The 25,869-nt window shown below is 35.9% G+C and overlaps 1 protein-coding gene across 5 annotated transcripts in view; it reads left to right on the top strand.

Moving 5' to 3' along the window:
* CLEC16A (C-type lectin domain containing 16A) overlaps window positions 1–25,869 on the top strand; it is a 376,293-nt gene that overhangs the window by 63,320 nt on the left and 287,104 nt on the right. The window contains exons 22-25 of one of the 5 annotated variants that reach the window (XR_012631237.1): window positions 7,802–7,948; window positions 13,726–13,845; window positions 18,062–20,235; window positions 22,018–24,901. Coding sequence is in view for 4 of the 5 variants with exons in the window: in XM_074886663.1 (XP_074742764.1) it covers window positions 7,802–7,948; window positions 13,726–13,845; window positions 18,062–18,414 (620 nt within the window). In the remaining variant the exon portion in view is untranslated. Of the gene's footprint in view, window positions 1–7,801; window positions 7,949–13,721; window positions 13,846–18,061; window positions 24,902–25,869 lie in introns of those variants that run through there. The other 4 variants (XM_074886665.1, XM_074886663.1, XM_074886666.1 and 1 more) reach the window with 4 other exon arrangements.

Genomic DNA, 25,869 nt, shown 5'->3' with positions numbered 1-25,869 from the left:
TTATAAAAAGTACAGGTTATGCAAATGCAATCAGATGAGGTAATCATCCCCGGTGGCCGGAAAAAGGGCAATTCTTATCAGAAAAGAACAGAAGCAAAGTCCTTCACTTGATCAATTTTATCATCATGAAGTCATGACCATCAACATACTTCAGGGTCTATTTTAGGTAAATGGCCTTTGCCAGCATGTTAGAGCATTTAGGGATAGTTTAGTTGGCTGTACTGTTCACCATCGTATATATTAGCTATGTATTTGTATGATGCTTTTGAAGCATCTTTATGTAAATAATTACATTGTTTTCAAAGAAACAAGCAGATTTGGTAGGTGTCCTGTGAACATAGGTCTTATATTGAAAGTAAATAAATAATCACTTCCTCCCCAAGCAAACTCAAATATTAGTTTCAAATCCCAGCTGTATACTGAGATTTATATGCTCAGTGTGTCTTAAGGGAAATCTTAACGGTTTCCTGCAAAACGTACATCTAAATATTTTAACAAGTGTGGTCGCTTTCCTACTGAGAAAATGTATTTTGGAAAGCAAAATTAATCAATAGATCTCTCTTACTGTTTTCTCCATTGTTAGTATCTTAGTATATGATGATGATGATGATAAGATTTTGGGGGGGAAAGTTGGAAAAAAACTTTTTATTAATATTAGCCATTGCATAGCTATCTTAATTTTAAAATCCAAAGGAAAAAAATGGTCTTTTATAGCTTTGTAACCCTTAAAATGAAAATGTAGGTGAGATTTCTGTATAAAGTTTGCATCACTTCTTGGGGATAGGAAAATTAAACAAAGCCTAAGAATTGTTTAAGCAGTGTTTAAGATTGTTCAGATTTATGTGAAGAAAATTTATTTTAGTTTTGTCAAATATTATTCACTCTAAAAGAATATTATACACTGTAAAAAATGATGTGCTCTTCTTAGGACATAAAATCATAGATTATTTTTTAAATGAGTAATAGACTGCATTATTGAAATGTGTATAACCTTTTGTTATTTGCCTTCTCCATCCACAGTAAGAGAACAGACCCTTTTGATCAAAGAACTGATCTTGACATTCACAGCTGATGGGCATCTGCACTTGTTACTGATTCTATGATGTTAGATTGCTCAGCAGATCTGAATGTCATATACATGTTATTTTGGAACTGTACTGTGGGACTCTGATCAACCCTTTCATGTTCATCATCAAACATAGCTACTGTTGGAACATCAGATTGGGATACTTTACTTAAGTAGTACTAAATTACTTCCAGTGTGAGATGGTTGAAGTGTCCCATGCTCAGTAATTCTAGGATACAGGTGCTTTTATAGCCTATAAGCATATTTAAAGGTTTTTTTGATTCTTTTGTTCTGTGCAAGAATATTGGAGGATAACTGTGAACTCAGCTTATCACCTCAGTTTGTCTTTTCTAATTAATATCCTTTGATCCATTCCAAGTTTGGTGTTTAGTTATGACTGCTGCTTTTAAAGACCTAACTCTGCTGCCTTTTTTTATACATGTTTATATTGCCTGATCATCAGAATTCTGGGTTATGAACTAGATACTAATCTTCCTGTCATCATTGGAGTGATGTAGAACTAAATAATTTCTGTGCAGAGGTATTCAAGCAAAAGTGCCCTATTAAGGTAGCTTGACAGTACTAAGATTCACAAGATACAACTAACTTGATTTATGCAATATGAATTACTGCTTGTGTGCCAGAAATGAAAGATACCATTGAAACTGAGTTAAATATGCAGGTCTGCTAGTTAGACTCTTATGTAGTGATAAACAGATTTGAAAACAATCTTTGACTGTTACCATTTGCAGAGTTTACTATTTACAAGGATTATTTTTGGTAAAAAAAAAAAAAAAGCACTTCAAACTAGCACATTCTAAGACTGAGAATTCTCAAGTCTTGTGTCTTAATGCTGATATAATTTAACTCTCTCCATGCCAGTTGAACCACAATAACTATTCTAATTTCTTTCAACTTGGAGAAAAGACTTTTCTAGCTGATGGAAGAAATTGTGTCATACTTTAATGCACAAAGGAACTCTAATATTAAAGGACAGTCAAATTAAATGCAGTCTCAACAAAGTATCACTCATAATGAGGATGTGCTGGCAAGGCATAAAGAGTATCAGCCATGGCAAAGGATTAAGTCCTCTGGTCACTGGACTTGAAACTACTCTGCTGAGTATATTAAATTGGTGAGAACTGTGAATAAAGCTAAGGCCATCATATATTGGCATTGCACAGCAATTGTGGAGACTAAAAATGTCACTTAATCCATTTTTTAATGCTGGTTGAAGTTGAAGCTCTGCTGCCAGTAGCTGCTGCAAGTGACCAATTTGTTTTGTAAAAATTTTTGCTTGGCGGCAAAACCATTTTTTGCATTAAAAGTTATTTTTCAGTTTTATGAGGTTGTAATGGAGTTTCTTAAATGTAAATAATCTCTACAAGTTTAAATTTTTAAAAAGTGCATCAGGTTTTCTGAGGCAGAATAGCACTTTGCAAAGATGCAAAGTAACTAGTGAAAGAAATAATTTTAAGACATGTAAGGGATTTTTTCATTCATACTTGGAAAAAAGCTTGAGTTCAGCATTGCCTTGATTTGATTGGGGACCAACACATGGAAAGACATGGGAATTTTTTATGAGATAACTATACTTAAAAGATCAGAATAGAAAGAAATTGGGAAAGACAGTTCATGAACTCTTCTTTCAGAGCGTGTTGTGAATTCTAGCAGGTAATTCCATAGCATTCTAATGGTAGAATGCTACTATGCTAGTAGATGCTAGAGTTTTAAGGTTTTGATTCATCTGCATTTTTATAATACCAATGTGGTTCAAGATCAAACCGTTGACTTTAACAACAAAAAAAGACATTGGGGTAATGAAGATATGGTTTACAATGAGAAAACAGTTTCTGCTTTCTTGACCAAGGTTTTATTTCTACTTCTCAGGCCTTTTTTTTTTAATCTTGCTTGTCCTGTTCTCTGCAACCACCGCCCCCCTTCCCTTTCTCCTCACCTTCAAATTTTATTCTTAGGAGATCTTACAGTTCAGTCTGTCTTTTACATGAAATCATTTCTAAGACAGTAGGAGGGTTTTCTCCAATTTAGGAGAAAGATTTGTATTAATTGCTTAAGAAGGATGTTCCTTTAAAGAAAACCTAAGAAGTTATTTCAGGTTTTGGTGTGAAATTTTGCTGCTGTTATGTAAAACATGGCAAAAGCATAAATAATACATATTTTGTGAAAGAAACACGGCCTTATGAAATGTTGTGATTATGGAAATAAGATATTCTCCAAGGAACTGGGAAGGTACATTTTTATAGTAACACCTTTACTGCATCTTAAATAGAAAGTTATGTTGAAGCAGGATTATGACTATTGGAAAGGAAATATTTGGAACTAACCTCCATTGCAACTTGGGAGTCATAAAGTAGTAGCACCTCTAGAACCTTTGGAGTGTATTTTACTTCCCATAGCCGTGATTAATTTCGCTCACCTTTTCTTTGCAGATATTTCCTGAAGGAGTTTCCTGGTTAGAATATTTGTTCTTGGTCAGTAGTTCCCCAGTTACAGTATTTTGAATGATTTAGGCAGCTTTCCCTGCTATCTAAATTACCTTCCTGTAGCACACTCAAAATCCTTCCTCTGCAGTTGTATTGGGAGAGAAAATATGTTAAGATCATTTGCAAGTACATCCTTCAGTGTAAGGACATGAATCCATGAGTGCTGTTCTGCAGAACATTTAGGCAGGCAATCTTGCTGAATCAGGCCAACTATTCCTATGGTGGTCACAGTAGACCTTGTTTACTTTTTCTACTATTTCTAGTATTTTGGTAAGGGTGGAAGATCTCCTCCCTTGAAGTGCAAATCTTTTGTGGATATAGAATGCCTTGGATGGGTACAACTTTATCCAGCACTGTAAGGGAAACAATATATTGATGTTAGCACTTCTATACCAATGTCTTTAGTAACTGTTCCAAAACTAAGTTTCATTCACTTTAACAGATGGCTTTGCCTCACTTCTGTGGTCACAAGTCCATTGATTATTCCTTGTTTTCCATCCTAACTGGTATTTCAAAATATGAAGTATGTATGAGAAACCTAATGCATATTTGCTGTATTAAAAACTATATCAGTGGCCCTGAGTGCTATAGAAATCTTTCACATTTGAGGTAGTTTAGTTTGTGGTTAACTTTTTGCAGACAATCAGGCGTCACTGTGTGTAACCTCAGTTTAAATGATTGTAGAAGATCAATCAGTTTGGTTTCTGAAATGAAATATATGGATTTATTTACGTTTATGGAAAAATTAGCTGCTTACCAAACTTTTGTTTTTAACTAAAATAGATGTCTCCTGCCATGGTGGTCATTTAATTCTTTCAAGTGGTGTTCATCTTGGACACAATGAATTGTAACTTAAAATAAGATAAAAGCTTGGTAAAAGTGGCATTCACCCATCTAAAACTATGATGCAAGTACTACAGCAATTCAGGTAGCATTGTTTTCTGCAAGTGGTTTTGAGTCTAGTATAAGTATAAGCATGGGAGGTAGAGGGTAAGAGGTGCGACTGCGGATTAAGTCAGATTATTAACAGGACTGATGTTTTTTAGCTTTTTTCTGTGCCTTCCTTTATTCATCCATTCTGGTTTTTTTTCCTTGTAACACAACCTGTCAGTATGTGTTGCTGCTAACAGCATTTTCCTGACTTGTCATGTCTGTGGTTTAAAGCCTTAATATGCTTCTTGTAACAAGCCCATTTAAATTGAGTTTTGACTGGCTGCCTGCTGCATGGCACCAGCAAATTCCCCATATAGGAGATTCTCTGTAATGAGTGAATCATCCATCTAGCACCATGGGAAATTCCCCATATAAAAGAATAAAGAATTGTGTGATGCGTCTGCTTTCTCTCATACCTAATTGTCAGATGCTTTTCAGTGTCCACTATGCAGTGAAGGCAACAAGTAGTATATTGTTAGGTGTTTCACAGTGCACATCATGGCTACTTCCAATAATTCAGGGGACTGCCAATAAAAAGTAAACTTTTTGCATTAATACTTTACCATGGGAGAGTGAGGAGGGCTGCAAAAGCAGCTGAGTTGTGTGTGGCATCTGACATACAGCCCATACCGAAGATACTTGTTTTGCTCTAAGAAGTGCTTCAACTTCTGAGAAGCTGCTTGCTATCAAAAGCTGTAGAGATGACTAAAAGCTTCTAAGTGCTAGGAGGAATGTTTGCTAAAGGAAAGCCTTGCTAATGAAATCGAGACATTGTCACAGGCATGTTGTTGTGAGGAAAGTTGCCGAGGACAACGTCCGGGTTGTAATCTTCCAAAGAAAGTAAGAGATCAAGGAAGTATAAACAGTGCAGTAGTAGTTGTCTTGACTGGACTTGTGTGGGAAAGACAGTTCATGAACTCTTCTTTCAGAGCATGTTGTGAATTCTAGCAGGTAATTCCATAGCATTCTAATGGTAGAGTGCTACTATGCTAGTAGATGCTAGTTTTAAGGTTTTGATTCATCTGCATTTTTGTAATACCAATGTGGTTCAAGATCAAACCATTGACTTTAACAACAAAACTGGGAAAACTATGTTAGAAATTCAGCTGAAAAATCAGAGCAAAGGGGGGAAACAACTGCTAATTGAAAGATACAGTAAAGGGCAAGTTACTGGTTTTAATCTCATGAGTGATATCCTGACTTGTTCAAACAGTCTAATCACAAGTGAGTTAGCAGGTCATCCCAAAGCAGGGATCTTCAACGTATGGGGAACAACAGTGAACATGAAAATAATTTCTGAAGTTTTTCAGAACTGGAGTATTTTCACTGTAAGTCTTGGTATTCCGCACTAGGGGTTTTGTGCAGAAGCAAACTTGTTAACAAGCCTGGTGTCCCTTTAACTTTTTTCTGATAATCTGGCAGAGGATTAATGCAAGAGGTAAGTGCTCTGACTTTCTTGATCCAGAGCCTGCTGAAAGCCAGAGCAGTGCTTACTTGCTTTTGTCCCAGCAGTGATAAACTCATTTTGTTGTTAAATGAAAATACAACCTTTAAGAAAGTCTTAACAATCACTGGAAAACACAGGATGTTTTAAACAACAAACAAACAAAAATGTATTTTTCACATATAATGGAATTTGAGTACTTAAGAAAAATTTTTAAATATTTGTTAAAGTAACATGCTTTTGAAACACCCAAGTGGCTTTTCTTGTTTTCTTTCTTTTGCTCCATATTGCAGCTTTCCTTCTCAAATACAAACTATGTTCTTACAAGACTGATGTTGTAAAGTGTTCTGACTCTTCCAGAGATACTCTTGTATTTCTGTTTATGCTGAGGTGAAATAATGGTCAAGTGTATGCCTTCGGCATTTAAATCTGTGAATGTCTGAAATTTAGTATTTAATTTGAAATTACCACAAGTGACTCGTGTCAACCAGACACATTGCCTTAAGGCAATACAAAAATTAAGGGTGTTCATAAATCCAAGCTAGTTATGTCAAATAAATTTTTAATGTAGTATTTGTTTTGTACAAAGTTACCACATAATCATTCTCATCCATAAAAGAAGAATTTATTAATTGTTTTACTAAATGTTCAGCATATGTTTGCATTGCTGCTGGCCTTACTGGAGAGACCTTTGTGGGCACTTATTTTAGTAGGATATGACTTGATGGACAAGATAACACATTCAACAATAATCTGAAGAATAAATTTCAGTTGTCTTATGGCTCATAGCATACTTCTGCACAAAATATTTTGCACAACATACATGGAATAAGTATTGTTTACTTTCTGATTCCATGTAGTTTTATGCAGTGAATGCATGATATAGATTCTGTGGACTCATGGCTTCTCATCTCAACTAAATCAGTGAAATTAAATATTGCCAAGTACGTCATTATCAGGTTGTGAGATGTTGAGTTTGAGAAACCAGGGATTTTAATATCTTCCTTGCACTTTCTTCCCCCAGTTGCATACTTCAAATGGATTTCCCTGTGCTGCAGGTCCTCAATACTTTCTGAAATTGTATCTTGAAAGAGAAAGCACATGAGAGATTGTATGTGAGAAGGGAAGGAACTAAAATGAAGAATTTTTTTATTTTTTTTTTTTTTTAAGGCATGTCAAAGACTGAAGCAGGGGGATGCAGGGGAGTGAGAAAGGAATGAATGCAAAATCTTTTTAGGAAAGAGGAGGATGCTGGAATGTAATGAATTTGAGGAAATATTAGACTGAAAGCCAGAAGAAGACTTACTTAAAAAGTGCTGTCAGACACTGTATAGACCTTTCCAGTCTTCAGACTGGAAAAAGTTTGACTTGTGAGAAGGTGGATGAAATCCAGTGCCAACATTAGATTTGATTGATTAAAATATTCTGAAGTTATCTCTGCAATAAAAATGCAGCCCTCTTATCCAAGAAGTTTTTTGTTCACTTTTGACTTAACCATTTTCTTTATCATGTTAAGGTCTGTGACCCATGAATTTATTGAATATATCAAAAATTGAAGAGTTTTGACATGTTTTGATTGTTGGTACAAGCTCTTAAGTTTTAAAAGGTTTTGAATCCCTTAACCTCTACTTTCTTGTTCATTGATCAGCATTTGCAGTATGTTTTCAATAAGATGCATTCAGATTTTCAGGCTTCTGAGATGAAGGTGGAAGAGAGTGCAACATCTGGGACACAACATGAAATTAGTGACACTTTGATGCAATATTTGCTTTTACCCTTTCTCAATTTGTTCATGTAGGTTAACTCTTTCAAGCTTATTATGAACTCATAAAACTTCATTGTCCTGTTTTGCAGGCTTTGCTGTAGCCCAGTGTATAAATCAGCACAATCCATCACCACTCTCATCACCATCACCTTCCAGTGGCAGTGGGAGTACAGGGCGCTGTGATTCAGTGACTGCAAGCTCAACATCCACTCCTTCTGCTGCACAGAGCCCATCAGGTATTAAATAACGATTTTCAGCCTAGGCACTGAGGGATGTAGAGTAGCTTACTGTAAAATTAAGTTACTATGTTATTGGATTAAAACAGTAGGGCTTTATGTTCTTAGATCACTTGATCACTCAACTACACCAGTTAAAGTTGTGGTGCAAATTTTAATCTCTTCAGCTTTCTGGAACTCTAATAAATACTTGGCATCTTTCAGCAGTAATATTAAGTACTGGTGAAATAATGTCCTATTTGTCTGACTTGTTTCCTAGCAGATACAATTTTAAATGTTGTTGTTTTCGTTTTGGGTTTTGTTTTTTAAACTGAGGTATTGCTTTGCATAAATTTGTAATGTAAACTGTTAGCATTTCACCGTAGTGGATAAGTTGTCTCCACATGAAGCATCTTTTTTGAACTGGATGATACTTGCTTTTGTATGTTTATCTGATACTCATGTTAATTTGTAACAATGGGCCAAATACCAAATATTTGAAAATAGTTATTCAGGATGCTAGTATTGTAAAAGTTTTTTCAATAACACTCTTCTAGCTGAACACCACCACTGGAAGTTATACTGACAGTATAACTTTCACAAATGTAGCTACCATGTGTTTGGTCAGTTTATTTAGTGGGTATGTTTATACTGGGACTTCTTGTTAGAATGCCTTTATTCCTCCTTCTTTTGTGTAAGGATTTGTAGAGAATCCTGTAATAGTGTTTTGTTCTGAGTGCAAATTATGTGTGAGGTAAAGCCTCAAACTGGAGACTAAACAAGAAGTAAATCCTGAAGGCTGCATACTTAAATGCTTTCATGCTAGAACTGACCTACTCTTATCTCATTTTGGTTATAAAACAATAGAAGTAACTTGATTCTCAAGACCTTTTCAAACAGCCCTCTCATTTTAACAGTCACTTCAAATGTCAATCACTCCTTGAAATGGTTGTCATGGTTCCCACTTCGAAGATATATCATTTTGCCTTTATTTGGAAGCCTCATGTAAATCTAAACTTTTTTGCAGTCCTACAGGAATTGATGCAGTCTTTGTTAGGCATTCAGTGTTTTGTAGGTTTCACTGAACAGTGTCAGAACATCAATGAACATTATATGTCCAAAGTGACTATCCTTGCAAGAAATATGCTGCAAAGTGTAAGTTTATGAATTATATGTAACACATTCTGGCACCCAGACTGGATTAAAAAGCAACTGTTACTGTGAGAGACTAATACATAGTCAAAATATTCCTGCGATATGTGTAATTCCAGAATAAAACTTGGAATGTTTTTCTATATGCAATCTGTTGCAAACTTTGGAAGGACCTCACTTTACTTTCTCTGTTGGTAAGCGATTGCTCTTGTCCAGTCTCTTGATGGCCTAGACAATATATGGTGATTACATAGAGAAGTGGTATCGTTTGTCATAAGTCTCAATATGGATTGCCACTACAAGAAAACATTTATTTGTTTACATGTTTCTCCTGAGCAGTGTAAAACGGCTTATCTGTGATGTCCTTTGCTGCATCTAAATCTTCTGTGATCAGGAAGTGAAATGCAACTACAAGTTCTTGGCAATAGTGGCTAAGAGAAAACTGGTAATGAAAATAAAAAAATCTAAACTATTTTTGTTGCTGTAAGCAACATGCTAATTCACAGAAATATCAAGCAAGACTGTCCTACATATTTCAAAATGAGGTCCTTCAAGCACATATAATCTGACTTCTATGAAAAGCTGGGTAGATCCAGAGCACATAGTTACTCATCTAGCAGACAGAAATAGTGCTTTGTTGAAGAATAATCATAGACTGTAGTTAACGAAATTAAAATGTACTTACACAGTATGTTGGCATTTTTATAATATAAAATTCTGCTTATTTCTCCTGCAATTTAAAAAACCTGATTACAAGCTGCTCATTGATTATTTAAAAAAAAAAATACAACCAAAAAAACCCCAAACTCCCCCACCCCCCCAAAAAACCCCACAAAAACAAATAAACAAAACCTCAAACAAACAAAAAACAGAAGAAAGTTTGGTTGGGTTTTTTTTTTTTTTTAGATGCCTGGTTTCAGTCTGCAGTCTGGACTTTACCAGTTAGATTGTGTGAACTGTCCATGCTTAGTGTATGACCTTTACTGTGGTTTAATCATAAAGTATGTTCAAAATGCCACATATCATGCAGGAAAACAGTCTTTGGGTGGGTTTTGGTTTTTTCATGGGATCTAGGCCCACTGATGCAGATGCTTTAGCTAGTCTATTTGTGAGGATACAATTCTGTGCCCTACTGCTATGAGCATAGTAACCTTCAGCAAAGTCATGGAAATGAATGTGAGAATCTGCATCAGCTACTTCAGTCCCAAGTCAGCAGCTTGCATTAACCTGCAGCAGGGATGACTTTTGAGCTCAACTCCTGGATTTTCTTTACTTGGAAAGCTGTAACAAAGAGGAAGACACTGACTGTATGTGCATGAGCAGGTACTTCAGTGCAACAGGACAATGACAATGAGTTGGTACTGAGGTGGTTATATATAATCTGCATGTGGCCTAGGGGTTTTGTTGTGGACCATATTTAGTTTGACTTTTAGGACCAAGCATCCCTGCCATGTATGTGATTGTTTGAAGGACCAATTATTAGTTTAGGTGTATGTTGCTATTAATATTTGATGTGTATTTGGTGCATAGTTGCAGCATATCTTATAGTTTGGCTTCCTTGTGAAAGAATCTCATTAATGCACAGAAAGTGTTCCTAAAATCAGACTAAAGCAGTAAGTGTGCGTAATTCTTCGAAGCTGCTCTATTGGTCTGAACCAAACTGCTAATGCAGTTGGAGACAATAATGAACAAGTAATGTTTTAAATAGTTATAGCTGAGTGTGTCTGAAGGTCCTTATTATAGACTAGAGAAGATTCCGAAATCCCTGGAGCTGGGTCTTTGGTGGGTGGGGTTGTGGAGAGCATTTTCTCCAACCCAGGGACCTGCTTTGACTCTTTTTGCTAATCTTCAGTGTCAGATCAATACTATTGTCTGTTCCTGGGAACAATGTTTCTGCATTAACTGATTTGACCAGTTTACTGCAAGTTTGTAAGGAGTGTTCTCATGAATGTTCTCCCTTTTATAGTATTTGTACATAATTGTGATCTGTACTGGAAACCGTTGCCAGGAATATGACTGTGAAAGAGATTATCTGTTTGGTATGTCCAGATAGCTGTTCTGTAGGCTTCTGCATGAACAGAAGTACAATGCTGAAATAAGCAATAGTGTCTTGACCGCTGTCTGTGTTATATCAGGTCTTACTGACCACTCAGCTGAGTTACAGAAACGGGTGTTGGTATTCACCCACTTCAGTGTAAAACAATGTGATTTTTCCCTTAACCCGTTGAGAACAATTGAAACTCAACTGCCTTACTCTGCTGTGAAGCAGAAGGGGAGGCTTGCATGATGTGAAGTAGCTCCTTCAAGGAGGAAGTAACAAGTAGCTGATGAACAGCAAGAAGTTACCAAGATCTGTTTTATGCCCCAAGGTAGCACTTGAATGCTGCCACCATCTGTCACATTTGAATCTCCCTTCTCATTTCCCATTCCATTTTAAACACACTCATGTGAGCACACATATGTGCTCTCTGTCCCTCCCTCCCCCATTCCCTTGTTTGTTCTGGCAACTGCTCAGGTTGTTGGCCATGAAGAATGTAGTAGGTTGCTCAGGAACTTCAGTCAGGAAGGCCAGACAAGATAAAGGGGAAACGGTGTATGTGGACTTAAAGGAAACTACCTTCCTTAAGTGCAACATCTTAAACTGTGACAGCAGTTTCTACTGTAAACTTGTGATTACAGTGTCCTAAGCTACTGTCTGTTGACAGATTTAAACTGTTTAGAGTTTGATGTATTTGAGATGGTACTTGTAATTGTCCCAGAGTTGTGTCAGGAAATAAGATTTGGAACATTCATGCTGATTTTTACATGAAACAGTGATAGATGAGAATAAAATAAAGACAAATTGCATAATTGTTAGTTGAGAGAAAACAATGTTGCAATAATGGTTAAACAGTAGAAGAGCTTTCAAAAATGTATCACAGGAAAAAAAATTAATTTGGTGTTTTGTAAAAATACTTTACTTGCTATCACTCCTGCCTGCATCAAACAATCATACAGTATCTTAATGTGAGGAGAGAAGTTAACTGAACTTACATGTAATCACATGACTGCTGTGCATGTTTCAGTCATTGTAGGAGAACAATAGTTGCATTAGCTGCTTTGTCCTGAGTAAAATAAACTCTTATTCCTGAGTTTGACAACTATCCTACCTAATAACTGCCACAATACTTAATGGCACAGATAATTTAAAGCCTAGCAGCTCCCCCAATTGCAGTATTTGGGGATTAAGTTTAGCCCTTTACAAGATCTCCATTCCTTAAAACTGAAAAAGTAGTCATCCCTTAGAGAAAGCAGAATCCCTAACAAGACAAAGAAAGGTTCTGCAAATGCTGCTATCAGGTTGAGTTTTTTCCTTTGTATTTACATGTTGGGGTTTTTTTTAATTAACACGTCTGTCTAAAGTGTTGCTATGCATAAGATAAAAATGTTCTCTTGCTAGGCAGATTTTAATCACCAAGCTTAGAATACAGTCTCTTCTTGGCTACATTTGTTGGAACCGTGCACTACTACAAAGTGCTTATTTTTATATAGGCCAATGATTAAGATAAAGAAGCTCTCTTACTGTAAGTTAGCAATCTTCCAGAATTATGTATGTGTAATGTAATCTATGCTGTATTTTATCACTTTTTAAGTTGTCTTAAGCTTTATAATGCAGTTGGCTTCAATACTTAAGAAAATGTTTACATCTGAGCAATGGATATTGAGGACTTCAGAAGGCATTGATCTTCTATGCCACTTATGCTGTATTTCACACTTCTGGCAGGTATTGATGGTAAAGGTCTAAAATAAGTACAAAGAGCTGTCCCTTGTTGCAGAGAATATATTGGATTCCAATCTGTAAAATAAAATTTATGTATTCCAAGGGGAAGGTGATTAATTGAACATGGAGAGCCTGTAAGAGCAGTGCCTGCCATCTTACTGAAACCATCCCTGTCTCTTCCCTCTATAACCAGTAATGTAATTGTGGTTTGATCTCTTCTGTGCTATGATGCTAGTAATTTTCTAACTAGGTGAGGAAGTACTTTTGTTTCTAGAAAGTTTCAAGAAAAGAAACTTTCTGTGCACTAAGCATCATCATCTGAACTGCTGCTATCTTTTAAAACAGTCTATCTGACTTTGTTATAAACCAAATCTAATACTTCAGTTTCATATGATAGAATAGTAGGGCTGAATGGTCTGAAGTATTGTCACCTGCACAGCAGTGCACCTCTTATAATTTATGGCCAGTGGAAATCAGAATAATTCTGTCTCACCAGAATTTGTGATAAATAACTTCTCTCAAGATTTCTAAAGCATGCGAGTAGATTATAATGCAAATAAATGTGTGCCAGTCCCTCCTCAGTGTAAGTGCTGTTGGTATTGCCAGACATAGTCCATTTCCAGATAAGTAAGCAAAAAACTTAATTCAGTTAAACGTGTTTATTTCTAAAGAATGAATACTTCCAGCTTCAGAAGTATTTCCAAACTTAAAAGACTCTTGGTGTGGTGTAAAATTGTATTCAAGATACCAGCAGTTATGGATGTGTCCTTGTCACTTATTCTTGTTGCTACTCTAACATTTATCCTTTGTCTTCATTCCAGTTTCCCTTCCTTGTTTCATTGTTAAAGCCTCCGTATGATATATCGCTGTGTTTTCCTCTAGTAAGGTCTGGCAGGAAAGGACGTCGGCGGGTGTTTAGTCTGTCGGAGGCTGACAGTCACGGTGGACACTGGGTTTAGGTCTTCGAGCAGCAGCTGCAAGAGAAACTCGCGCAATATCAATTCAGGCAGGTTCCTCCATAAGCTTTGAAAAGCCCGTAACAGTTAATAGAACATATGTTGTTTCCATGCTGACATCAATGACAGTGAGGTAGGAAACTGAAGAAAGCATCATAAATATTTGTCTCTACTGTTTTTTGGGGGAGAATTGTAAAGCAATAATTAGCTGTTTCTGAAAGCCTTATCTACAGTTTCTCCCATATTTCTTGGTCCTCTTGCCAAAGATGAAAATTCTGCTATCAAGCCTCCAGCTTCAAAGCAGCTATGTCTTCATTTGCACAGGGGCAGCCATGGCTGTAGTGGAATTTAGTAAGCACAGGCTTCTGAATGGACAGTAGTGCAGGTACTTGGCTAGCAGCAAGAAACCTGTTTATAGCTCGGGTAAAATGGACAAGCACTCAGCACAAGACTGTCCTTGGACTGTGATGGCACAAATGTAGTATTTCTGTGATCATCGAACTCAGGCAGCTGGCTTTATGGACTGTTAACTGCCTGAGGAGGGGAAGCAGAAGCAAAAAAGATGGAAGTATGCTTCAGGCTACCTTATTTATATAACCTGTTTTAACTTGTATCTAATTTTTTTTTTTTTTTTTACTATCATGGCATGAAGATATTTTACTCTGTTAATATTATATAAATGCCCTTTTTCATCTTTATAGATATACTTTGCATCTTTTCACTTAATGTCCTGTTACTTATATTTTTGTTATTCTTTCATAGTAAGTTGCTGTACAGCTTAGGACATTTCTCTGTAGGTGATATTCATTCTTTCCTTTTCCTGTTCTTTGCTGTCGTCTTTCACTAATAATCATCCCTCACATAAGTTAATATAAGAGAAGTTGAGTCATCTGGTTTGAATTTCTTTGCTATAATAATAATCATGGTAGCACTGTAGAAGTGCTGAAAAACATCTTAAATTTGCTGAAGCCACTGCAACCAGAGAGAGCTACTAATACTCAAACACTTGCAAAATGACACCCTGTTTAATAACCCTGTTTGGTATGTAAATTTGGGGGTAGGTGGGGGGTGTTTGTTAGAACTAAAAGTTAACATTAAAACTGTTTTAAGAAACTGACTTCAGTTTCCCTGGTTGCAGATTGGGTTTATATTTTTTGCCAGAACACTCTTTATTTAAATACAGGCGGGTTGGGGAGGTGGTAAATAGAAATGCTCTTTTCCCATATTAGATGATAACTTTTTGATATTTAACAGTAGAGCATATCGTAGTGACTGGTGATTTTATTCAGGTAAAAATGACAATTATTTTTTGCTCTTTCTATCCAAAAGTCAAACTGGAAACAAGTGTTAGGAGTTTGGGGTTTTTTTGAAAGCCAGCTAGTATTTTTATGTGCAATATAGACAGAATTTCCAGATAATGGGTAGAGGACATACTCTCTAAACATACTGGGTGCCTGGAAACTTTTTTGAATTAAGAGCTTGGTACCTATCTGGATTTTAGAGACAGACATTCTTATAATAATCCCTTCTTGAGCTTTTTTTTTTTGAGCTAAGTTGCATCTTTTTGCCAATTATTTATTCCAGACTATAAGAATTCAGATCATACATAAATACATATTTATCTACTTGGATCCTTCTCTGAATTGAGTATGGCTTCAAAAGGCTTTGAAACTTTGAGCCTCAAAGATTTTCTCATTAGTAATTACTGCCTGAAGCCATGTATTCAGTTGACTGGGAGATGTTACATGTGAAAACTTTTTACATCAGGAGGGTTGCCTGATTTTTCATTGTAATGCCTCTTATATACGAAATTTTCATTCCAAGATGCTGGATCTCTGTATTCTGTATTCTACTTAGTTTCCTTCTTCTGTGGTCTAGGATTGTTTTCCCTGTCCTTGTATGCAAAAGATACGGGAGATGATCATGCTTAAAAACTTACCTAGCACAAGCTTATAGTTGCAGTCTGGGTTACATAAATCTGTCACTGCTACCCTTAAATACAGTAACAGAGTAACAGAAGTGAAGCTCTTGACAGTAACTAATTAACTACTGAAAGTAGAGAGACTTACTTCTATCAATAGTAAATAAAACTGGGAGGGAAGCACAGAAGAGCTCTTGTTTTGTATTCTCTGTAAATACTGCAGCAAAAATACTGGACAAAGTATGTTCTGCTTACTTTTTTTGATATTTTTATCTTTTTTCTGAATGTTTTTTCAGACTTTTGGATAGAAAATTGGAACTTGTTGACTCCAGATACTTTGGATTTTTTATGGACACTTTTTTCAAATAGTTTCTTTTTCTTTGTGGCATTAAGAAGGGAGTCACTTTAGCATTAATTTAGATCCTATGTGGAAGGATTTGGGAACAATACAGCATAACAAAAGAATATGTCTGTCATGATTTCAGTAAACGAAAGTATTGAGAAAATCTATTAGTATTTTGTTGGGAGAAGGGGAGGAGTGATTCAAGAAATGAACTGCAGAATCAGAAGTGAAATAGCAGAACTGCAATAGAAATGTCCTGTATAAAACATTCCTGAGCAGAGTGCCGTTGATAATACTTCATTTACCAGAATGTCCCAGGTTTCTGAATCCTGAATTTTGGTGAATATTCATACTATAATTAAGATAAATAATCTTGGCAAAGAATGTTTGATATTCTTTTAAGATTTTATAAATTCAAAAAGTAAAATCACTGCGAAGACTCACTATTTTGTGCGTACTTAGATGTTAGTAGCTATCTTGGAATTCAGAGAAATGAGACTTTATTTCAGTGGTTTTGGCAGTTCATTTTCCATGCAAGTCTTGCATCACTTCCTCTGTTATCAATGGCTACATTCTCGCTAAAGCTTCTTGACAGCTAAAAAGAAGAATCTGCAGTTACTTTGAATCTTTATTTTTCAAAAATAACCAGTGATGTCCCTTTTATTTAAAAGGAGACTTTTTTACAATCTATAAATTTTGTTTTGATTGAAGCGAGAAGCTTTAGCCACCAATTCAGCAAAAAGTAAAATTGAGTGGTTTTCTGAAGTGAGAATGCACTGCTGTTTGGGGTTAATTTACCAGAAAGGTAAAAGCCAATGATCTTACTGTTACCCCACTGATACCTTACTGATATCCATTCCATTCTCAGCTTTCTTTTTCTTTTTTTTTTTTTTTTTCCTTATGTTCATGCTTTCTGTTCTTTTACAGGATTAATTGGAATCATACTGAAACTGACATTTTTAAGGTCACTGTCTATTAAAAACAGAACCTAATTCTTAGCTTCTGTATTCACTACATTGCCTTGTAGACTTTTCTGCAGATGCCTGTACACTTGAACACATGCTGTTTCTTACAACAGCTCTAAAAATGGTCTGTCTTGAAGCTGGATACCTGTTACTTTAATGGCATCTATTCCTCTAGTCTGAAAAGAAAAAGAAAAAAAAACCCTGATTTTTCTGGGTACTTGCTCATATAAGGCTGTATTGCCTCATCCCCTCCATTCACTGTCCATCTGAGCCAAATGAGCAATTTACTTGATAGCTAGCTAGGATTTTAAGGGGGAAGAGGACAGTACAAATAGCTGTTAATGGTTGGGTTTTCTCCATTGTGTGGAAAGGTGTAGTAGCATATCAGTTTCCTGCAGTATGTAATGCTGTTTTATGAGTTCCATGCTCCATGCTTAGGAGGGTATAACACAAGCCTGTATAAAAACAGGCCTATTTTGCAGCACCTTTCAGTTACAGTAAGCACATTATTCTCCTTCCTGTTCTTCCATATTTCTGCGTTCTGTGGTTGAGGTGTCACCAAAATGTGAGTCTGGAGAATGAAATGAGAGAATGAATTCCAAATTTTTGTAAGAAGCAAGCTACCTCTTGGCAAAACTAGTTACACAGGGGTTCTTTTTTTTTTTATTTCTAAAGTGCTTCCTGGTACGGGGTGACTATTCGTTTTAGTCTATACTAAACACTGGAGAGGCTTTCTTATTCTTCCCTTCAATTTCCTCTCTCTAGGAATGTTTCAGATATTGCTGCATATTCTAATACTAAATGTGTAAAATTTTCTGGTTCGTAATTTGAACAGATTCCCACTGGCATTTTGTCATGCCTTCATCATATTTTGCTTTATTTCTAATTACTAAAAAGTGAATGTGTAAGCACAGTGCTTCACAAAACTGCATTTTCCACCCAAATATTCTTAAAATGCATAAATGATAGTATGCTGTTAGGCTTAACGTACATACTAAGTTGAATATTGATTGTTTCTTGGTGTTTTCTTTTATTAGATGACACTTCAGCTCCAGAGCAGCCTCAGATGACCATTTCTGGTCAGATGATCATTTCTGGTCAGACGATGTTGACTGATGAAACTCTTTCAGCTGTTTCCAAGTCTAGCAAGAATGCTCTAAAAAACAGTGACATAGAAACAGCAAACCTGTCTCCTAGCCTGATTCCTGCACAGCAGCCCACAATATCATTAATAACAGATGACAATACAGATGCACTAAGCGTAGAGTCGCTTACACTGGTGCCACCGGTTGATCCACACAGCATTCGAACATTCAGCTGCATTCCTCAGTCCTCTTTGCAATCTGAAGTTTGCAAGGTAAAAGAGGTAGAGGAAGAATGTTCTGACTAAAGCCAACCTGAAGACTGTGATAAACCATGAAGCAAATACAACCAGATTCTTCGTTGTTTTTCCTTTGGGAATGCAGATACTTCCTGAAGCCGGAGAGGCCATCTGGTCCACAAGTAGAGGCCCACTGATGAAAGAGAATGTGGGCAGCTTTTAGAGTAAACATGAGATGCTCAGCATATTTGAACTGGAGAAGAAAAAAACCAACAAAACTTTTGAATCTGGACTGGTGTTTTCCTACCAATTTCTGTTATACAAGAACACGAAAGTATTTCGGAGCACCTACTTTCTATCACAGAGTTCCAGCTGCAGGAACTAAATTAATTGTAAAAGGTCTACAGTATTATAGCAAAGTGAAGAGATTTTTGGATACCTGGCTTCAGGATATTGTGTCATTACTTCTCTGAAACTGGAGACATACTATTAACTAGAAAAAATTATATATTGTAGTACAGAGATAACATTTCCATTTGAGACACGGTGTGGTTTTCAGTTTGGGTTTGGGGTTTGGTTTGGTTTTTGTTTTGTTTTTTTTAAATCCTGATGTCATTCATCTTTTGGAGGTCTGCATGATAACAGCAGGCTTGCACACTTTCAGTGTTGTCTTCATAGGACTCCAGACTTCAATATTGTGTTTTCCATGTGTAATATTTATTTCAAGGTTTGATTCAAAGCAAAATACATATCAAAAAATTTTTTAAAAGCTAAAAGCCTGAAATTTAATAACAAATGCTTATTGAAATTAACATAAGGGATTTTTGAGACTAGTCTTTGCTTAACCAGCTACAGAGGAATGTGAAATATTTTAAGATTGCTATAGCTTGTTTGCTTCTGGCAGTCAAATTGCTACACCTCTGAGGAATGATGATATCCTTTCTACTGAAGGACAACTTCTTGAAGCAGACAGAAGCAGTTTTACTCTCAAGAGTTTTTTTTAAATTTTTCACGTAGGAAGAAGGTCACCACATCTAACTGATAATTCCTTTGCAAGTCTGAAACTCAAAAGGAAAGGTATTGTGTAGTTTTCTTCCTATCTGGGATAGTATCACAGTTAAACAACATTGCTACATAAAAGTAATTCTGAGTTTATGCTTGCCTTACTTTGCTTCCTAGATCCTGATACCAAGTTGACAGAAAGTAGTGGAAAAGTGTTGATTAAAGTTTGGAATGTTCTTTGGTGATTTGATATGTAATTTAACATCAATATAATTTAAGATTTCTCATCAATTTCCATGTGTGTTAAATTAATAATAAAATGAGCAGATTGTCATTATTGGTCTGCTCATAACATTGAGTGCTTTCTGGCTCTCAAAGGTTGAAGACTGCTATTTACTTTAGTTGGTATTGTGATTTCAGTCATCAGTGCAATCTGTTTCCTCATTCTGTCTCTACTAATGTTGATTTCATATCAAGTAGGTGAATCTGAAAAGTTTTTACCTACATCCCAGTCTCTTATTGTACCTCTTCCTGGATGTCAGGTGGAATACTTGAAGTGATTTTAAATGTTATATTTATATATGAGATTGACTAATCCACAAGTATAACTTTGCTCACTTTTTCCGTCTTTTCCGTCATGTAATAACTTAATCTTTGTAAAACATGTATAAAAGGTGTCTGCTATTGAACACCAGCAATTTTTTTTCTTCCCTTATTAGCTTTTGCATGAAGTTTTGTTGATTTCTAGTTTTCTATGACTTCTGCATTCTCAAATTGAATTAACCAATATTCTGACCATTTCAGAGTGGCCCAAACTCTAAATGAATTCTGAGATTAGACGTCCTCAGCACTGCTGCGGATATGGCATGAGAATTTGGCATTGCTGAAGTAAGAGCCTACCTAAAACCTGATGCCTTACTTAATTAGAAAGCATTTTATGTTAGCTGTTAACCTTAACTCTTGACCTAGATTACACAAAATGTCACTGTGCAGGCTGAGTTCCCATAAACAGAATTCATTTTAGACAGGAAAACCTTGATCTTTATTATCTAATTTCAAATTCAGTTCTAGCAAGATTAGGACCATGCACAAGGAGTCTTTTTAATGGGTATGCATAATCTCACCCTTGAGCCATACTGCACAAAAAATAGGACAAAGGGAAAGAAAGCTGACTTTGTGTTTTTCATTGCCTTTGAGTGGCTTTTAAGTCTCATGACCAGTTGCCTACTGAGAGCTTCACAGGAAATGACTGAGATAGATACTATTATTAGGAAAACAGAAGACTAGGTCTACTGTCTAGTCCACTGCTGGCAGAGCCTTGATGGTCAAGTCGTGGTAAGGTGGGATATTTTTTAGCAGTTCTATCAAAAGATCTCTGCAAAGATGGAATTATACTAGGAAAGCTCTGACTACACCAGCTCTACCAATGTTGTGCTGTTATATAAATGCTACAACTGGTACAGGTCAACCCAAATCTCTGAACGGTTATGCCACAGAAGCAATTGATTTTTGCCTTGTTTGCTTCTAATATTAAGGTATATATGCATACAATTTGACTATGCTTCATGCTGCATTAGGACACTTCAGAATGTAAAAGCTCTGGAGATGCTGAAATAATCTGTCATCAGCAAACTTATCTCTGCAAGTATGGTGTTATGCATCTACAATTCCTTGAAGAGTATCGTATCTATCTCTCCCTTATCAGAAAAACTCAAGGGCTTGTTCCTTATCCCCCTTTCACTGTAAAAAGGAAACGCCACCAAGAAAGTATTAGCACATCAGCCACAAATGTAATTTTTTTCTAAACAAAAGTTTATATGAGTCAGCATAACATCGCTCTTTTTAATGAAATTCAAATACTAAGTTGCAAATGAGACCAGCAGCTAAACAACTGACCGTTCAAAAGGCTCACTATTTCAGTGTAATACTGCAAAGGGAGGTAGAATCACTCTAAAATAAATATAGCATGTTCCAGAGCAAAATGTCAAAATTTTGGAGAGATGCTAAATTCTCAGTGTTTGTTTGTAGAGGCTAGGCCTATCTTCAACCATACTTTGATAAGATAAGCAGGTAAATTTTTCTCGTCCTTTTGTAAAGTGAAGCCAAAGAAGACAAGGCATACTGAATGTTACTTTGCTATTTTATGGTCTATGCATCTCATTTTACCAAGATACTACTTGCTTAACAAAAGAATTGTGTTGCCTTCACTGTTAGGTCTCACTGCCTCTGGCTAGTCCCCTTTTGGTTTTGTCATCCAGTGTACAACAATGAACAAGACTCGAGCTTTCCATTTGTGCAGAAAGTAACGGCAGCATACACTTGGTAATTGGGTAAAGAGGGGGAGGGAGAAAACATTAATGCCCAATTCTAATGTCTGCTTCACCATGGAAGCAATGCTTGCAGTGTAAAACTTGTGTGCAAAAATCAATTGTTTTGCAGAAGTTCTTTGATATAGAAAGAAACCAAAGGTTAAGCTTCCTGCACTTTATTTTACAAGCTGTGCAGATTAAACCAAATTAATTAGAAATGTGGTCACATATATTAATACTAAGAGCTGTATTTTGTATGTGAATTCATGAATTATATACAATATAAGGACTGAACTCATTTGTATTCTCTACTGCTAATTCACGATAAACTAAAATTCTGACTTTTCTTCTTTAAATTAAGCTGAGTTTAAAAATAAAAGATAAAAAATTACACCTGTTAAAGAAGCTCCTCAACGTTCTTCGCTTAAGATACAGTTGGAATTTTCCTTGAAGTCACTTGGTGAGGAAAAATTAGGAGTACCTTCCAGAATTCACTTATTCTTTTGCAGTGTTGTTGCTCTATGACAGGTATGTGACATTTGAAAACTGTTCTTCCATACTGAGAATTTAAGACGCAAATCTAGATCAGTATTCAGAGTTGTAAGTCAATGTCCAGTGATTCATATGAACCCTTTGCCCAATAGAGACAGAATACAGGGGACAATAATGTTCCTTTGTGGAGTTGAAGTATTCTTGTATGTAGAATTTTAAAACTGATGGTTAAAATAGTTTGTTTATAGCAAAATCAGCAGTCTTTAGGATTGAAATTACTGTGTGTTGGGGTTTTTTTTTTCCTAATTAAGCAGCAAGACATGGGTGACTATAATTTCCACATTTACTGCAAGTGGCCTGAGATGATTAAGCAGTCTAGGAATTCAATAATTGCCTGGCAATTGAGTGTCATTTTACTTGTAGTAAATTAAACTTAAAACTGTATGCTTGAAGACATAGGTAAGCTATCAGACAAGCAAGTCAAACTGTATATATAAATATGAAGCCACTTCACATAAAAGTAAACACTTTAATCACATAGTGCTGTCAGTGCTCTAGTGTAATCAGTCACTCTTTTTGCTGCACGTTATAGGTAAGTAACTGCAGAATAGCCTAATGAATAGTTTCACTAACCTGTATGTAGTACTCTTGCGGGGGGGGGAGAACAAAACCACCATGCTAAACATTCTGATGTTGTCTTCACTGACCAGCTAAAGTTAAATAAGGAGTTGCTTCTAAAAGAACATTGCACAGGCAGCAGTCATCTAGGGAGCTAAGTGTGTTAGCCCTACAGCTGAATCAAAGATTTGTGAAGAGACATCAGATGGGGGCATCAGTGAGATGTAGGCATTTTGCCTCAAAGATAATGAGTCTCCTTGATGACTCTCCTACTTATTTTTCAGGCAACCTAATGTTAGGCATCTAAATATATGTTGAAAATTCTCTTCCTAACTCTTACCGTCACTCTTCTTGAAAGAATTTTTGGTATGTCACTGTTTAACCATCACTGGCCTACCTTAGGATATCACTAAACTGGGCATTGCACTTTTGTTATTTAGAAGTCTTTGGAGTGGTTCTCCTGTGCTTGCCTGCTCTGTTGCTCTGACCTTTCCCAACGTTTGCAGCATGAATTTGAAACAAATATAATAACTCTTACTGTCTCCTGATAATAACTCTTACTGTCTCCCGTTGGCTTCTGAAAAGCAGGGCTTGCTAGGGTGAGATGTTTTTAGGGAATGGGAGGGGGGAAGTGCTTGGGCTATTTTCCTGCTGCTCAGGATTTTTTGAGCAGCAACAAAGATATGGGAGATACTGTTCTAGACTGAGTCTCAAATAGAAGGTTCTTTCTTACGAAAACATATTTTTATATTACATTTGTACAGAACTTTCCCTATTTTGATCTCCCAAAATTTTTAGATTTGTGCATTGCTCAGATTTTATTTCTTTTGCAAGGTGTTATAAAATATGTATTTTATGTTTATTATTGTATTATAAGTGTAAAGCTAAATTTTGCTTGTCTAATAAATGTGCACTATGGCCATATCTGTTTTATTGTTTTGATAAATTGAATTAATTGGTTCTTAATATGAAAAGGAAAAACTTGAGTCAATGTTGTGACTGTCTTGTTAGCATAAAAAAAAATGTGTGGAGCGCATTTATTTAAAAAATAACTATAAGGGCTTAAGAAGCAGGTCATGACTAAGAATACTTGTTGATGACAAAAGTTAGTTAAATAAGGTTCAGATTAGTATATAGTGTTCCCAGGATTCTTTTAAGATCACAATCTTAAGATATGTGAGATTTTTTTTTCATCTTTTTCTCCATTACTTTTGGTTATGGGTCACACTAAAGTGAGTTTAAAACAGTAATTGCAATCTGATAACTTAAGTATATTTGAGGAGATGAGATGGTCTGAGGTTTTGTGTTTGAGTGTATTTAAGGACTAATTGTGGCAGAAATATTTACAATGAACATGATAATTTTGCAAAGGATTGAGAATAGATTCAAGTGTGTGAATTTATAGACTATTACAATTTCTAGGAGCTTTGTTTCACCCAGTGGTAGCACTCAATAATATACATTGTTACAACTCTAGGGGACCTGTTGGAAGCATTTTAAACTTTAGGGGATAACTAGACATCTCCACTTGTGAATAGGTGTGTGGATATTTTTGTTGCAAACTTCTTACTTCATTTTGAGCTGGTTTGTAAATTTGATTGTTTTAATTGCAAGGAGGGGGAAATGTATTTTTCTAGAAGAATGGATGTATCCGGGATTTAACATTTACATTAACATTAACATTAACATAAAACATTTAAGGAATATGAAGGACTGTCCTCCTGTGAAATATATTTCCATAAAGTTGGTCTGAAATGTGGTTCATTTGGCAGGGGGAAGTCCTAAACATGCACTTACATTTGCATGGAAAAAAGCCCAAACATGGGGTGAATTGAATTCTGAAATGGCTTTCTACAGACAATAAGTATTAATTATTTAATGTAAGTTATGTTAGACATTTGGAGTAAATATGACAATGTCTCATGTTAATTTAAAGAAAAATGTAAATAAGTGTCTGGGAAGGGAGTCAAATTAGAATATATTGGTATATGTTTCCAAAATCCAGATTTCTATAGCTGAGTCTGTATTTGCTGGCATTAATCATGTGTCATGGCTATGGAAAACCTGGACAAGAATGAACAATAGACCTTTCTTTGTAAATGGAACTTGGCAATAAAATGGTGTTACTAAGAAAACTTCCTTCCCTTTCATGTTCTGTTGCTGGATTTGATGCACAAGGACATTCAATAACAGTGAAATGCAAAATTTGCAAGAAGCTTGCTTTTAAGAAGAATAGTGTGCACATGTGAGTGTCAGGCATTTTAATATTTAAGCTGAAAACTTAGGCAAGGGATTTTTGCATTGTGTATGCAGGAAAGACATAGTATGAGAGAGGGAGGAGAAAAGAATCCTGTTGAGGTGATGGAAAGTAGATGAGACTAAGGGTTAAGAGTGACTGGGCAACATTTAAAATGTCTGTGAACACTTTGAAAGCGCCTGTCATGTGTGATTTCTTCCCCAAATATATCCTTGCACCCTCTGTCTCATTCTCTGGTGCATATTGCCAGTTCAGTATATGGATTAAATCCAACCGAGTTATTAGTTGGATTCTTGGTAATTAGCCTCTCCATCTATAGGAATTAATTTTAGTCAATGTACATTCTTGTGAAAAGTTATTTCTCAAATTAGGCATTGCTCCAGAAGCTTTCTTAGGAAGAAACTAAATCACATTGTACTGTGAAATAAGCAAGCTAGGTATCATAGGTAGGAGACAACACTGTGATTTACTATAAGATGCAAGTATTAAAATACAGTATATTGGGGAAAATGAGCTTAAATCTGCTTCTGGCAGTCGGACTTTCTACATCATGCCAATAATACTGTTTAAGGATACAATTTCTATAATTCATGGGCAGGAAGTTCCTTTCTGTTTGAAACTGTTCTGCAGTTCCTATTCTTCTGATACCTCAGAACTTTTGCAGCCTTTTGTCTTGTCACTTTTCCTGTTTCTGTACAAGATTTTTTTTTTTTTTTTTTTTTTTTTTTGACTTAGACATTGAGTCAGGTTCAGCATCTTGCCCTGTGTTACTAATGGTCAGAGATGGAATGAAAGCACAGCCTCAAGCCCTCTTCCCATTCTGACTGGGATGAAAATGAACTTGAC

The sequence above is a fragment of the Strix uralensis genome, chromosome 16 (assembly GCF_047716275.1).
Source record: "Strix uralensis isolate ZFMK-TIS-50842 chromosome 16, bStrUra1, whole genome shotgun sequence".
In the NCBI taxonomy this organism is placed as follows: domain Eukaryota; kingdom Metazoa; phylum Chordata; class Aves; order Strigiformes; family Strigidae; genus Strix; species Strix uralensis.
Note: the sequence above shows the minus strand (reverse complement) of the source record. Positions and strands in the feature narration are given on the sequence as shown.